Source organism: Schistocerca gregaria, chromosome 8, assembly GCF_023897955.1.
Source record: "Schistocerca gregaria isolate iqSchGreg1 chromosome 8, iqSchGreg1.2, whole genome shotgun sequence".
In the NCBI taxonomy this organism is placed as follows: domain Eukaryota; kingdom Metazoa; phylum Arthropoda; class Insecta; order Orthoptera; family Acrididae; genus Schistocerca; species Schistocerca gregaria.
Genome location: NC_064927.1, coordinates 131008471 through 131023664, shown reverse-complemented (window position 1 = coordinate 131023664; position 15194 = coordinate 131008471). Strand labels below are relative to the sequence as shown.

Sequence of the window (15194 nt, the reverse complement as noted above, 5' to 3'; positions counted from 1 at the left end):
TACTACTACCCCCATCTATTAATGTAGTATACCAACAAGAAAAGAAATAGTGTGGGAAATTGTAATTTCTTAGATATACATACCGATGAAAACTTAAAATACAAAACCTTATAGTACACCAGGTAAAACGTTTAGGTTCGGCAACTTTTATAGTAAGAATAATGACCCACGTTGGGGATAAAGTATTCAGTAAGATAACACATTTTGCATGTTTGCAATCATCGATGTCTAATGGAACAATATTTTGTGGTAAATCCTCCTTTGTCGGAAAGTATTCACTGCACAGGAAACAGTAATTAGACTTGTGTGAAATTCACACACGGACAGGTTGTAGGTATCTTTTTAAACAGCTACTACTATTAACCACAGCATCACAATATATTTATTCACTTATGAACTTCTTGTCAATAAAACATTTAAGTTTGAGAGTAACACATATGTTTAGAAGTACTAACTAAAAGGAAAAATGATTTGCATAACTCTTTAATGAATGTAACTTGGAGGCAGGAAAAGGAGAAATATGCAACTAGAATTTCTTTGACAGTCTATCGATGAAATAATAATTCGGACAGATAGCACAAGTATTTTCACATGTAGATTTAATAGATTTTTCCTTAACATTTCCTTTCATTCCACAGAAGAATTCTTGAGTAGAGATAATTCATCATGAAAGAAAAAAATATGGAAATGGTCAGCTTGCAGCCATATAAATATTCTTTTTCATTTCATTGTATATACACTGAGTATTCTATGTTTCTGCTGTGGCGGAGCGGTTCTAGGCGCTTCGGCCCGGAACAGCGCTGCTGCTACGGTCACAGGTTCGAATCCTGCCTCGGGCATGGATGTGTGTGATGTCCTTAGGTTAGTCAGGTTAAAGTAGTTCTAAGTCTAGGCGACTGATAACCTCAGATGCTAAGTCTCTTAGTGATTGGAGCCACTTGAACCTTTTTTTTTTTTGTTGTTCTGTTGATATATTCCCATCATAAATTTCATAGTTAATCTGAGCTATCAAACAAGCAAACTAACATACACATACACAAAATGAAGCACCTACCACCCATTTTATTTCGTGAATGGTTCAAAAAATCGGAACGAGATTATCGATTGACATCAGTCCGCAGAAAGGCCAGCAATTTTCAATACGGCCTTTGAGTAGCAAGTATTCGTATTTTTTGTATAAAAATGGATACTGAGGTAAATGCTTTTTTTAGTGAAACGATGTGCTTTTTAATGGCGGGACTCGAACCCGGATTTCTCGCATATCTCGAGTGGCCGCCTAAAGACTTGGCTGTCAGAGTACGACTCGGGGAAAGATCGAAACTTCCAAATGTAGTCAACCATGTGTCTACAACCTGTACCCGTAGATCCATTATGTATATTCCCGTAATGGGAGACATTTTACTTGATAATCATTTGCCCCGTTTCGGAGGACGCATACAATACTGTAGTACCCGTGGAATTCCTAATTACGGCGCACCGTTCCTTTGGACATGCATGTCCAAATCAGAAATGCTTTGTAATACGGAATAACACAGGCACTGCAATTATATGTGAAGAAACACAAGGAGCATAAGAGAAGGGAAGCTACGGGAAAGAGTGAGCAGAAGGAGAAAAGGAAGAGCAGGAGGATGAAATGGCGGGGGAGATGTATTAGAAAGGCGGGTGAGAGAGAGATGAATAAAAACCAAAGGAATGTGCAATAGGAGAAGATTTAGAAAATGTAGAGTTTTAAAAATGGAACTAGGGAGAAGAAAGAGAGAATGGGAAATTTAGAGAAGTCGGTCGAGTATGAGGAAAGTGTGGAGGAGACGAAACGTGGAACAAAGATATCTTGGAAAGAGCAGATTTTTTTGAAGGTAATCAAACCAAATATTTTGAGGACAGTCGATCTCTGGCACATACTATCTCATGATACGAAAATCTAAATTTCTAATTAATGTAGAGTATATACAATATACAAGAGACAAGTTTGGTGAAAGTAAAACGCTCTTTAGATGAACTGTATTACTAATACAGTTCCGTGGACGTATAAGAGAAACGGTTGCCACTACACTCTACGATACGTACGCTAGCCTTGCTTTAATCATGCGCTGTGTGTGAAACTACTACTACTACTACAGAAATGTGTGAGGGCTGACCTGTCCTATGGAGTCCATGAGACGGTACTGGTTGAGCTGCAGGTAGCGGCCGCTCTTGTCGATGGAGACGCGCCGGGACTCCTTGAGTGGGGCGCGCCTTCTGGCTGCCCGTGGACTGCCGTAGGGGCTGAACGGGAAGTTGGGGTAGATGGGCCGCGGCTCGCCACCACCAGAGCCACCGCCGCCAACACCACCGGGGCCTCCAGGAGCAGCGCCAGAGCCAGGGACCGGGCCTGCCTGGTGCACCGGCGACGGAGAGCGGCTCGCCTCGGGCGACGGCGACAGCCGCAGGCGCTCCTCTAGGCTCACGCATAGCTGCAAAGCAGCAAAGACCACCGTCACTACACGGCACGTCTGGCACAGCTACCGCAGTTATGACACACTACTCAGTACAATTTAACATTTTCAGACCTGAATTTTTTCTGGAAGAAGGAAAATTTTTCTTAATGTGTTAATGCTCATAGGTGATTTTTTAGTGATTTTATATGCAATATCTATACAAAAACGTGTACCTGTTTTCACAACATACTTAGTATAGTTGGCTTCATTTTATGGATTAAAATCACTAATTGCAACCGCGCAAGTAACGAGCAGCCCTTAGTGGCCCGCCATCACAGGTTGTTTATCTTTAATACCTTTGTGAATAATGCCCTTTTGGCATTTTTTTTTATTTTATAAATGACATATAAGTACTGCCAGTCTTTTAAGATAATTCTGGTCTTATACTCTGTATCATACGCTTTTAGTCATAATTCCGTGACCGTGTTATACACCATTCTTTGATTTAAATTCTGAGGAAGACACTCCTAGCAGTGTTGAAACCCGGTTTATTCGTTAAAAATAGCGATCGAAGGCGGTTTTCTTTCAATTATAACTGTATTCAATTATACCGTGGAATACAGTGAATCAACAACATTCGTGCATTCTGCTGGTCACGAACTGCTGTGCACTACTCCATTGCTTTGCTGGTACTTTCATAGTGATGCCCAACAGTTGGCAGCACTTGTGCATATGAAAAGGTTGAGCATCCAAAAATGTACACCTCAGATTCCAGTGGGAAAAAATACTTTATTTGCAGCTAAGGCACAGTAAAAATTAAGGTACACAATTTCAGCTAGAGAGTCCGAAAGGGTTAAGCACACCGGACTAGTAGGGCCACAGGAATGCGACCTCCCAGTCAGACCTAATTTCTGGCACCACACAGACACACTGAAACACAGGAAGCAATAAATAAACAGTATCATACTGAACAGCAGGCAATGCGCACCCGGTCAGTACAGGGCAGATTTCCCTAACAAAGGTGCTTGATCACACAGGGATAAAATAGTAGTCAGCCCCAGAAGCAACACTACGGTCGCAGGTTCGAATCCTGTTTCGGGCATGGATGTGTGGGATGTCCTTAGGTTAGTTAGGTTTCAGTAGTTCTAAGTTCTAGGGGACTGATGACCTCAGAAGTTAAGTCCTATAGTGCTCAGAGCAATATGAACCATACTAGCTGAGTAGCCAGCATTGTCCTGGTATCTATTTATTTCAGTTCTATTAGTTCATATCCTCCTTCACCGTCTTTCTTTCATCTCCTTTCCCCCTTTGTCTGTGCATCCCCCATTTCCTCCTTCTCTCTGTACACCACCTTCTCCCCCCTTCACTCTCTGTTCATCTGCTCCTTCCCCACTTTCTGTCCATGTGAAGCTCCTTCTTCTCTCTGCGGTCGTCTTCTCCCCCATCTCTGTCCACCTCCTACTCTTTTTCAGTTCCTCTTCCCCTCTTTTTGCCCATCCCTTCCTCTTTCTATATCAATCTCCTCTTCTCCCTCTCCTTGTATATCTTCTCCTCTTCCCTTTCTCTGTACGTCTTTCCCTATTTCCTTTTTGTGTCCATCTCGTCCCCCCTCACATCTCCTGAACTACGTCTCGTAAAATGACACATTCTTCTACGCACATTCAGCAGCTTATGTGGATGCTGTCTGCGAAAAGTGTTGCTAATGGAGTTAGTAGCAAAGAAGGAATAAATGTAAACGTCATAACGTCACAACTAATGCGACAGTGTAGTAAGTCATTAACTTTTTCCCTTTCATCATTGCCTGCGGGGTCGACAGCGAGCTAAAGTTTAGTAAAGATCTGAAACTATGTACGAAGTTTGTTGCAGTCCACTAACTATTCTCGTTCTGAAATACTGGATGAATGAAACGTGAGGAGGAACCCCTGGAGTGTGAGGTCGCTAAAGGCCAACGATATTTACGGCATTCAACGCCCCCACATATTTTCTACTACTACTATCATTGTTATTTCTTGAGTCATAAATATTCTGATTCATTCGATGTGGACCGCCATGAATTCCTCTTCTGCCAACAATTTCCTCTTAGAGTAGCACTTGCAACCTACATCTTCAGTTATTTATTAGATGTATTCCAATCTCTGTCCTCTACAGTTTTTATCCTACCTTAGCTCCTTCTATACCATGAGTTTCTTAACAGATGTCCTATCATCCTGTCCCTTCTTCTAGTCAGTGTTGTCCGTACATTCTTTTCGTTTTCCATTCCGCGCAGAGCCTCCTCATTCCTTACCTTATCAATCCACCCGAGTTTTAACATCCTTCTGCTGCACCATATCTCAAATGCTTCGTTTCTCTTCTGTTCCGGCTTTCCCACTGTCCATTTTCCTCTAACTTACAATGCTGTGCTCTAAACGTACATTTTCAGAAATGCCTTCCTTCAATTAAGGCCTATATATGATACCAGCAGACTTCTCTTAGCCGGAGAGCTCTTATTACCAGCGCCAGCCTCGTTTTGATGTCCTACATGCTCCGTCAGTCATTGGTGATTTCGCTGCCTAGGTAGCAGAAATCCTTAACTTCATCTACTCCGTGACCATCAGTTCTGGTGTTAAGTTTCTTGCTGTTCTCGTTTCTGCTACTTCTCATTACTTTCGTCTTTCTTCGATTTATTCTCGATCCCCATTGTGTACTTATTGGACTCTTCATTTCATTTAGAAGATCCTGTAATTCTTTTTCAGTGCCAACGAGGATATCAGAGTCATCAGCGAATCGTGTCATTGATATCCTTTCATCTTGGATTTTAATTCCTCTCCTGAACCTTTCTTTTATTTTCGTGATTGCTTCTTCGATGTATAGAATGAACAGTAGAGGCGAAAGGCTACACTTGCGTCTTATACTCAGTTTATTCCGAATACTTCGTTCTTGGTCTTCAACTCGTATTATTTCCTCTTGGCTCTTGTACATACTGTATATTAGCCGACTCTCCCTATAGCTTACCCTTGGTTTACTCATAATTTCGCACATCTTACAGCATTTTGAATTGCCGGTTGCTTTTTCTAGGCCACAAATACTATGAATATGTCTTGATTTCTCTGTAGTGTTGTTTCCATTATCAACCGCAATGACAGAACTGCCAGTCTGGTACCTTTACCTTTCCTAGAGGCAAACTGATCATTGTCTTACGTATCCACAATTTCTTTTCCATTCTGTTCCATTCTTTCGTATATTATTCTTGTCAGCAACGTGGGTGCCTGAGCTGTTAAACTGGTCGTGCGATAATTCTCGCACTTGTTAGCTGTTGTAATCTTCGGAATTTTGAGGATGATATTTTTCGGAAAGGAAGTACATTGCCAGACTCACACTTTCTACATACCGACGTGAATAGTAGTTTTGTTGCCACTTCCCACAGTGATTTTGGATATTCTGATGGAATGTTATCTATTCCTTCTGCCTTATTCCATCTTAAACTTTCCAAAGTTCTTTTAAATTATGATACTGCACTTCCTGTCTCTTCTATATCGTCTCCTGGCTCTTCTTCATATCATAGGTCAAGTGTCCCTGCTCATAGAGGCCTTGAAGGTACTTTTTCTACATATCCGCGCTCTCCTTTGCATTTAACAGAGGAATTCCCATTGCACTGGTAATGCTACCACCTTCCCTTTTAATTTCAGCGAAGGTTGCTTTGACGTTTCTATATGCTGTTAAATGCAGAGGAGAGAGCAGATAGGTGGAAAAAATACATTGAAAGCCTCTATGAGGGTGAAGATTTGTCTGATGTGATAGAAGAAGAAACAGGAGTCGATTTAGAAGAGATAGGGGATCCAGTATTAGAATCGGAATTTAAAAGAGCTTTGGAGGACTTACGGTCAAATAAGGCAGAAGGGATAGATAAAATTCCATCAGAATTTCTAAAATCATTAGGGGAAGTGGCAACAAAACGACTATTCACGTTGGTGAGTAGAACATATGAGTCTGGCGACATACCATCTGACTTTCGGAAAAGCATCATCCACACAATTCCGAAGACGGCAAGAGCTGACAAGTGCGAGAATTATCGCACAATCAGTTTGACAGCTCATGCATCGAAGCTGCTTACAATAATAATATACAGAAGAATGGAAAAGAAAATTGAGAATGCGCTAGGTGGCGATCAGTCTGGCTTTAGCAAAAGCGAAGGCACGAGAGAGGCAATTCTGACGTTACGGCTAATAATGGAAGCATGGCTAAAGAAAAATCAAGACACGTTCATAGGATTTGTCGACCTGGAAAAAGCGTTCGACAATATAAAATGGTGCAAGCGGTTCGAGATGCTGAAAAAAGTAGGGGTAAGCTATAGGGAGAGACGGGTCATATACAATATGTACAACAACCAAGACGGAATAATAAGAGTGGACGATCAAGAACGAAGTGCTCGTATTAAGAAGGGTGTAAGACAAGGCTGTCGCCTTTCTCCCCTACTCTTCAATCTGTACATCTAGGAAGCAATTGTGGAAATAAAAGAAAGGTTCAGGAGTGGAATTAAAATACAAGGTGAAAGGATATCAATGATACGATTCGCTGATGACATTGCTATCCTGAGTGAAAGTGAAGAAGAATTAAATGATCTGCTGAACGGAATGAACAGTCTAATGAGTACACAGTATGGTTTGAGAGTAAATCGGAGAAAGAAGAAGGTAATGAGAAGTAGTAGAAATGAGAACAGCGAGAAACTTATCATCAGGATTGATGGTCACGAAGTCAATGAAGTTAAGGAATTCTGCTACCTAGGCAGTAAAATAACCAATGACGGACGGAGCAAGGAGGACATCAAAAGCAGACTAGCTATGGCAAAAAAGGCATTTCTGGCCAAGAGAAGTCTACCAATATCAAATACCGGCCTTAATTTGAGGAAGAAATTTCTGAGGATGTACCTCTGGAGTACAGCATTGCATGGTAGTGAAACATGGACTGTGGGAAAACCGGAACAGAAGAGAATCGAAGCATTTGAGATGTGGTGCTATAGACGAATGTTGAAAATTAGGTGGACTGATAAGGTAAGGTATGAGGATTTTCTATGTACAGTATATATAAAAAAGACCAAAAAGTATAAAGATACTTTTGCGGTTAAAATGTAGTTTAACTGCACACGAAAGGAGGTTCTACGCAGAATCGGAGAGGAAAGGAATAGGGACAGGATGATAGGACATCTGCTAAGACATGAGGGAATGACTTCCATGGTACTAGAGGGAGCTGTAGAGGGCAAAAACTGTAGAGGAAGACAGAGATTGGAATACATTCAGCAAATAATTGAGGTCGTAGGTTGCAAGTGCTACTCTGAGATAAAGAGTGCACAGGAAAGGAAGAATTCGTGGCGGGCCGCATCAAACCAGTCAGTAGACCGATGAGCAAAAAAAAATTTTTTTTGATGAGTCAGTCTTTCCGAAAATCATTTCGTTTTTGATTTTTCACATATTTCATGCAGCCATTTTGTCTTAGCCTCCCTGGACTTGGTTCCTCAGCGCCTTGTATTTCTGTATTCTTGTATTTACCTGAACATTTTTGTACTGCTTTCATTCATCCTTTATTAACCATGGTTTCTCCGGAGTCACCTTTGTATCTACGTTTTTCTTTCCAACTTCTAAGATTGTCTTTTGTAGACATGTTCATTCCTCTTCAACTTAACTGCTCATTCAGTTATTCTTTATCGCAGTATGTGTAGCCTGAGAGCATGTCAAGCCTTTTGTGTGCTATGCAACCAGATATTGGCTGCTAATGGCAACGGAAGGCGGGACTGGAGACACGCAGTGGTTAACATAGCTTAAGGCTACGGAGCGTAGTTGAACTGCTTAGCCGACAGTAATTCTAAATAAGACAACAGCGCTAGCAGTGTCGCTACAAAGCAGAGCGATGGCAACGATAAACAAAGAAAACATTGCATCATATCTACAACAACACTTGCCGAAATGGACTTTTCGTCAGAAAGGAACCCATGGAATTTCGCAGCGTGAGAAAGAAGTGGTAGATGAAATATTAGCGTTTCTGCAAGATCAGCCAGTGGGATGTGTAGTGTGGTATACTATCGGCAGTGCAGACAATATACATGAGTGCAGTGATAACGATATGTGTTTAACAAGAGAAAGTGGTACTGTAACAGGTGTCGAACGGTGTACATCATCGTCGTTGTCGATCAGGAAGCCATAAATCTCGTCTCCAGAAAAATGCAGTAAATGCAGTCGTTGTCCAAGTAGTGGGTACTAACCATAATTACGTATAAGACCATTCGATTCATAGTAAATAAATAAATAAATATGAAAAAAATAATGAACAGATTTCGAATAGTGCATACGAAATGTCTCTAAGCACTATGGGACTTAAGATCTGAGGTCATCAATCCCCTAGACATAGAAATACTTCAACGTAAGTAACCTAAGGACATCACACACATCCATGCCCGAGGCAGGATTCGAACCTGCAACCGCAGCAGCACAGCTGTCTCGGACTGACGTGCCTAGAACCGCTCGGCCACAGCGGCCGGCAGTGCATAAGAAAAACTACGGCTATTCAAGACGGGACAACCCGCAGTTTTTGCGAGAACTGGTGTTTGCGCGTGTCAGGGATACTTGATGCAGTTAAGTTTATAGGATTTGCGTGATAGTGACCTATTGCGTTGTTCACAGCAAAATGCGCGCAACATAACAGTGATTTGAAGGGAAGCAGTGGATGGCTGCATGACGTCAAACACCGCTGCAGAATTGGAAGGCATAAGATGACGAAATTTCAAACAAAGCATGAACTTGGCGTTGTACAGCAAACTTTGAAATCAGCCAGAAAATTTTTAGATGAGATAAACAAACTTATCCCATTGTTAAGAAAATAATTTATTTCCATCGTCAATCAATCAGGATTTGAAGAGGAAGTGCATATGAAAGAAGCCTTGGAAATTAGAGCTACCAAGAGGGTTAGAACCCTTAACGCATCATACACAGTTAGAGCGGCTGTTAATCTGGATAGCAAATTAGCTGTAAAAAGTTATTGATTGTGCTGCGAGAAGTCTGAGGTACTCTGTCTTCTACGATTGTCACTGGTGTGCATGAGCATGCAAGTGTAGTAGGGAATATCTACATCACAGCAGCAAGAGTGGGAAAACGGGCGTAAGAGAACTACAACTATGGTATAAGAACGTCTTTTGGTCAAAAGCTGGTCACAAAACTTGCTTTAGGGTGATTCCTGGTATGCGTATAAAAATCTTACTCCTGGACTCTCTTGATCTATGTTTTTCCAGTTCCTATAACACATATAATTGCATAATCTGCAGGTACGCCTTGAGCGATAGCTTCACGGTAAGCTCCACAACAGACTGTTTCTCATTCAGTTGTATATCATCATATTTCATCCATTCTCATGAACCTGTTACACCTTTATTATTTTGTACGAATTGTTTAAGAGTGTATACTTAGCTGAACATCCTGTATTGTTTGTAATTCCCAAGGAGTTCACCTTCAATCTCGATGGTGCGAAACTTTGTGATCTGTATGGTGCGCCATTTCTCATTCGGTGTTCGTCGTGCAAGACAATGGTTTGTTTTGGGCATTTCTTGATTGTCGAGGATGTCCATTTTGTTAAGCGTAATACATACATCCCGCAGAAAATTGATCTTTACGCCTCCCAGACGCTTCTGTCGCCCCTGTTGTGAACATGGTGAGTAAATGGCAGCTAATATTCCTTCTGTCATAATTATTAACACAACACTTGCAAATGAGCCTTACTAAAGGTTGTACTTGTGACCCCGCACTCTTGGTGAGTACTTGCATGTCGTTGCCTATACTTTTTTCGCATCCTCACACTTACCCTTTTGGCAGATAGGTGGTTCTTATCCCAACAGCGTTTCGTTCCAGACAGATGTGTGTGCCAAGTTTGGTTGAAATCGGTCCAGAGGAGATATGGAAAATACATACAATTTTATAATATGTAAGACTATCTTTTCCTCTTTTCGTGATGCGATTTTGATCAAATATAGCCTGTACCGTGTCACCAGTGAAAACCTCACAAGAATTCATGGAATAGTTTAGGAGATTAGAGTGTTCGGACAAACAGATAAGAAAGTTTTAGTAATACTTTAAATAGCGATATTCTTTCCCGTTATACAATTTTTATGAACTAAGACCTGTATTAATTTTAATTTTAAAAACCAACAGCCTCAGTTGCAAAGCTTACCTACGTTTTAGTCGGGATAACTCAACCTTCTTCAGAATAAAAGTAACTACCGCTTGTGCATAGTGGAAATCGTCAAGCTAAAACTACAAATCCATAAATTATCGTCAGACTGTAAAAACTTATCTGAAACTGCCTCGGCCCCACTTCGCGACCGCGATGCAGCAGCCACCAGTGCTGTACTGGAGCTGGTAGTGGGGCCGAGGCAAGAGCAAGAGAAGGTATTGAATAGGATAGGCGAGAATAGACGAGAGACAGCTTGAAAAACGTGGCAGATACGAGTGACTCTGGCCCAAAGGGCACTTGGAAACCACTGGCGTTGATAAAATCCGTCTGTCAATTTCAAGAAACGACTTTACCAGGATTTACACCAATTATCCGCCGATACGGAGCGTAGACCTATACTCCGACAAAGTATCCGATTAGACATAAGAAATTGAGCATAGTGAACTCATTCGCTGTGTTTGCTGTTATGGATACATCCGTGCATGTCTGAAGCATATTAGACTGTGAAGAAAGACACGCTGAATAAACACAGACAGCAAGCCGCGGTGGCCGAGCGGTTCTAGGAGCTTCAGTCTGGAACCGCGCGACCGCTACGGTCGTTGGTTCGAATCCTGCCTCGGGAATGGATGTGTGTGATGTCCTTCGGTTGGTTAGGTTTAAGTAGTTCTTAGTTCTAAGGGACTGATGACCTCATAAGTTAAGTCCCATAGTGCTCAGAGCCATATAAGCACAGACACTGAAGCCGTCAATGATGTATACATGCCTTGACGGGGCTAAAATTGCGATATAATATTTGTCTCCCCGTATGGGAATCGCGAGTTGCGCGTGGAGGTTTGGATCGGTCCTGAAGGAGTGTTCGTATAGCAGAAACGGTTGAGGCGACCGCTCGCGATATTTGGGAAATCCGGTTTCGAGTCCTGGCCCAGCACAAATTTTCATGCCCCGTAGGCAGCTGACATTGATGCATATTTGCAGAATGGAAAAGTTTAACAACAACGATACGTTTGACACATATGAAGCCGAGTTTAGTACCATCAGAAACGGGAGTTAGAATGAGAGAGGAGAAGTTGAACTCACTGTTAAGACAGAAAAAGACATCAATGGAGGGCTGTGCAGAAGAGGAGGTGGAGGATGGTTGATAAGATAGAGCGGCACAAAAGTGCATGGAAGATATATCTATTGCGATAGGTGGACCATTAGTTGTCTTCTGAAGTACTTAAACAATTTAATTTTTCTGTTTTGTGGAAGATCCTTCAAAAGTCTGGTTCCTGATGCAGGAAACTATTTCGAGAATTTGACTATGTTATGGCATATTTGACGTAATCAGCGAACTGATCGCGTTACCGACCGGTTTCAGAATTTCATACAGAATGTCTCAAAATTGTTCCTACATTTCTATAAAGCAGAACTCAGCTTTCAGAGAACAGCAACGAACCATATTCAGGCTATTTATACGGATAAGAAATTATTAACAACCTTGAGTTATGTTGGCTTCAAGGCGACTACTGTTCGATGAGTTGTGCGTAAAACATCATAGGTTTTATGGCAAAACTTATTACCTGAGTAAATGGGGCCAAATGAGAGAAATAAAGCACCGTTATTACGCACTGATAACCTGCCCATCTGCGTCGATAGAGCTGAAGGCAAAACCGCCTCAAAGTTTGAGATCTGCCTTTGTGAAATGCAAAGGATGTTTTTCAGTTGTCTTGTTAGTCGTCGCAGATAGCTTCCTTTTTTCAAACATAATAGATGTATGCAATATCATTTTCACTGCTTCCGTAACACGCCATTTGTGTGTGTGCATTGAGCCTCAGACACTTGGGCCTTAATCCCGTCCTGTTGATGGGTGACAGTGCACAACTGTACTGTACTTAAGATCGCTGTTTGCGCTAAGAAAGTTGATGCGGACGGATGATACTTCCTTTCTCCGAAAAGTTTATAACACCTGAGCATAAAACGTGTCCCGAAACACTGCAACAGGACATATCCTCCTCCTTCACTTGTCCCTCAGCTCTCCTTTCACCAGCTACCTATTTAAAACGTGAATCACAGCTGTACACCGCAGCATTCTTACGTGTGGTTCTCATGGAGACTCAACAGTTTCCTGATGCAACTACGTAGCTAACTTCAAGATTTACGTACAATACTTTTATATTTTTGTAAAATAACAGGTAGCGCATGTATAGTTTTATTTTGTTTTTACATCTGAAGATGATCCAGGGAGATCAAAACTAGTCATGTACTTAAGAATGTGCGCAGCTGGGACTGAAAAGTAAACATATATCGAAATTGTTTTAGATAACGACACAGTTGCTGTTCTCTCGTTATGAATGTGTCGGCTACAACGAATAACAATAATAAATAAATAACAACGTGCCCTAAAGTAGAATGAGAACCCATAGCCTAACGTGTTATTTTACTATGAGTCAGCAATGCGCTTCGACAGACAATAATGAATTTAGTACCGGAGGAAAGCGTGGGGGGGGGGGAGGGGTAAAAATCCCAGAGGGAGACCAAGGGATGAATACAGTAGGCAGATTCAGAAGGATGTATACCGCATTAGTTACTCGGACACAAAAAGGATTGCGCAGGATACAACAGCGCGGAGGGCTGCATGAAACCAGTCCTTGGACTGAAGGCTACAACAACAACAACAACTGAATTCAATTGGTAAAACAAGAGGTTTATCGCAAAACTTAACCAAAAGAAAGGTTCGGTTGATAGGGCACATCCTGAGGCACCAAGGCGTAGTCAGTATCTTAATCGAAGGGAGTGTGAAGCGCAAATATCGTGGGGCCAGATCAGTTCTCAGTTACATCAAGTAGGGGAAATTGTGATGTAATTGAGTTACTAAAGTGAAAGCTAGATTGCTGCCAGAGGTGCTTGCGGTATAATGCACACCCGACATCTGAGTGCCTCGAGGCCCCCACCTGCCCGCACTGTAGACAAGCCCACTTCTTAGGGCACTGCCCCAATCTCCAGCCCTCCCCCCTCCTGTAATACCTATAACCTCCCTCATCCTACTTACTCCGAGAAATGTAAGGCCCAACCCCCTCTTACCACTCCTGAACTTACCATTCCTGTCCACACTCTGGACGCCCCCATTCCTCCTGGCAATTCCTTTCGCCCTCCCCCTACCACCGAGGACATCATCCGATTCCTCATTATCGTCCTTGAGAATGTTCATCCTCCAACTGATATTCCTCGCCACCCGTTCCGTTTTCCACCTAAAAATGTACGCCACCTACTCCAACAACCAGGACCATTTCACCTTCTCCCGTCTTGACACCCTCGTTTAAATCCCTGTCATGGCACGACAGCACTGTATCCTTTTAAACAACATCCGCTCCCTTCCCGCCAACAAGAACCTCTTCCTGCACACCCTTGCCACCCACCACGTGGGTGCTTTCCTCCTCAATGAAACCTTCCTCCAACCATACCACACTGTCCACACTTTGCACTACCTCCTTCACCGCTCCAATAATCCTCTCCCGATTGTGCGTGGCGGAGTCGCCATTGGTCACCACCGCCAGATCCCAGTTCGGCTCCAACCTCTCCTACCCGACCCCACCAAACACCTGATCCTTAGTCTCTTCTTCTCCGCCTTACCGTCACCTGCGACACCATCTATGTCGCCCTAACGCCCCTATTCCCTTCCTCTCCCACATTGACTGTACCTTTTCCTCCTACGTGATCACCGCCGACGTCAACATCCATAGTCGTTTCGCCGCCCAGTTACGGCAGTGGCATCGGTTCCTCTCCTCCCTTCAAGGCGACTTCATCCCCAGCCTCCAGCACACTCACCCCCCCCCCCCCCCACCCCATGATGATCACCCCTTCCCTGACAACCTTAATAAGGCCAATCACTTTGCCTCCTACCTCTCCGATGTGTTTTCCATCCTCAATGATACCCAGTTCGATTACTCCCTCTTCCCGGATGTCCGTAATCGAACGGACACCTCTGTCCCTCCCCTCGCACCTGGTTTCCAGTACTTGGACAACATTACACACACGAAACTCAATGCCCCTATCACTACACAGTATTTCATTGTTACAATCTGCACAAATCGCAACACTGCTCCTGGCCATGATCGTGTCACCTACTGTCACCTTCGTGAAGCTCCTGTCTCTTTCCTCTCCACCCTGGCCAGGCCTTACAATGTAGTCCTGTCCACCGGTTACTACCCCGACCTGTGGAAAACCTCCTGATGTTCCTTAAACCTGGTAAACCGCCATCCGCCATCTCCTCCTACCATCCCATCAGCCTTACCTCAGTCTTCAGCAAGGTCCTGAAATCTATCCTCACCCGACGCATCCACCAACATCTCCGCCAGCACTGCCTCCTTCCCATTACCCAGAGTGGCTTTCGGCCGTCCTTCTCTTCCGACGACCTTCTCCTTCACCTCACTCATCTCCTTTCCGAACAGCTTCATTCCTGTCACTCTGCAATCTTCCTCTCCCTGGACCTCAAACGTGCTTATGACTGCGTATGGCATTCTGGTCTCCAAGCTGCAAACCTTCGCCCTTCCCATAAACTACATCTGTCTGATCGGCTCCTTTCTCTCTCCCACCGCCCTTCCTACGTCA

At 43.0% G+C, this 15194-nt stretch overlaps 1 protein-coding gene across 2 annotated transcripts in view; it reads right to left on the bottom strand.

The window, feature by feature from the left end:
- The window catches only part of LOC126284071 (calcium/calmodulin-dependent protein kinase kinase 1), a 1500861-nt gene that overhangs the window by 177769 nt on the left and 1307898 nt on the right, over positions 1–15194 (bottom strand). For both annotated transcript variants that reach the window (XM_049982700.1, XM_049982701.1), the window contains one exon: positions 2139–2453. In XM_049982700.1, coding sequence (XP_049838657.1) covers positions 2139–2453 — 315 coding nt within the window. The remainder of the gene's footprint in view (positions 1–2138; positions 2454–15194) is intronic.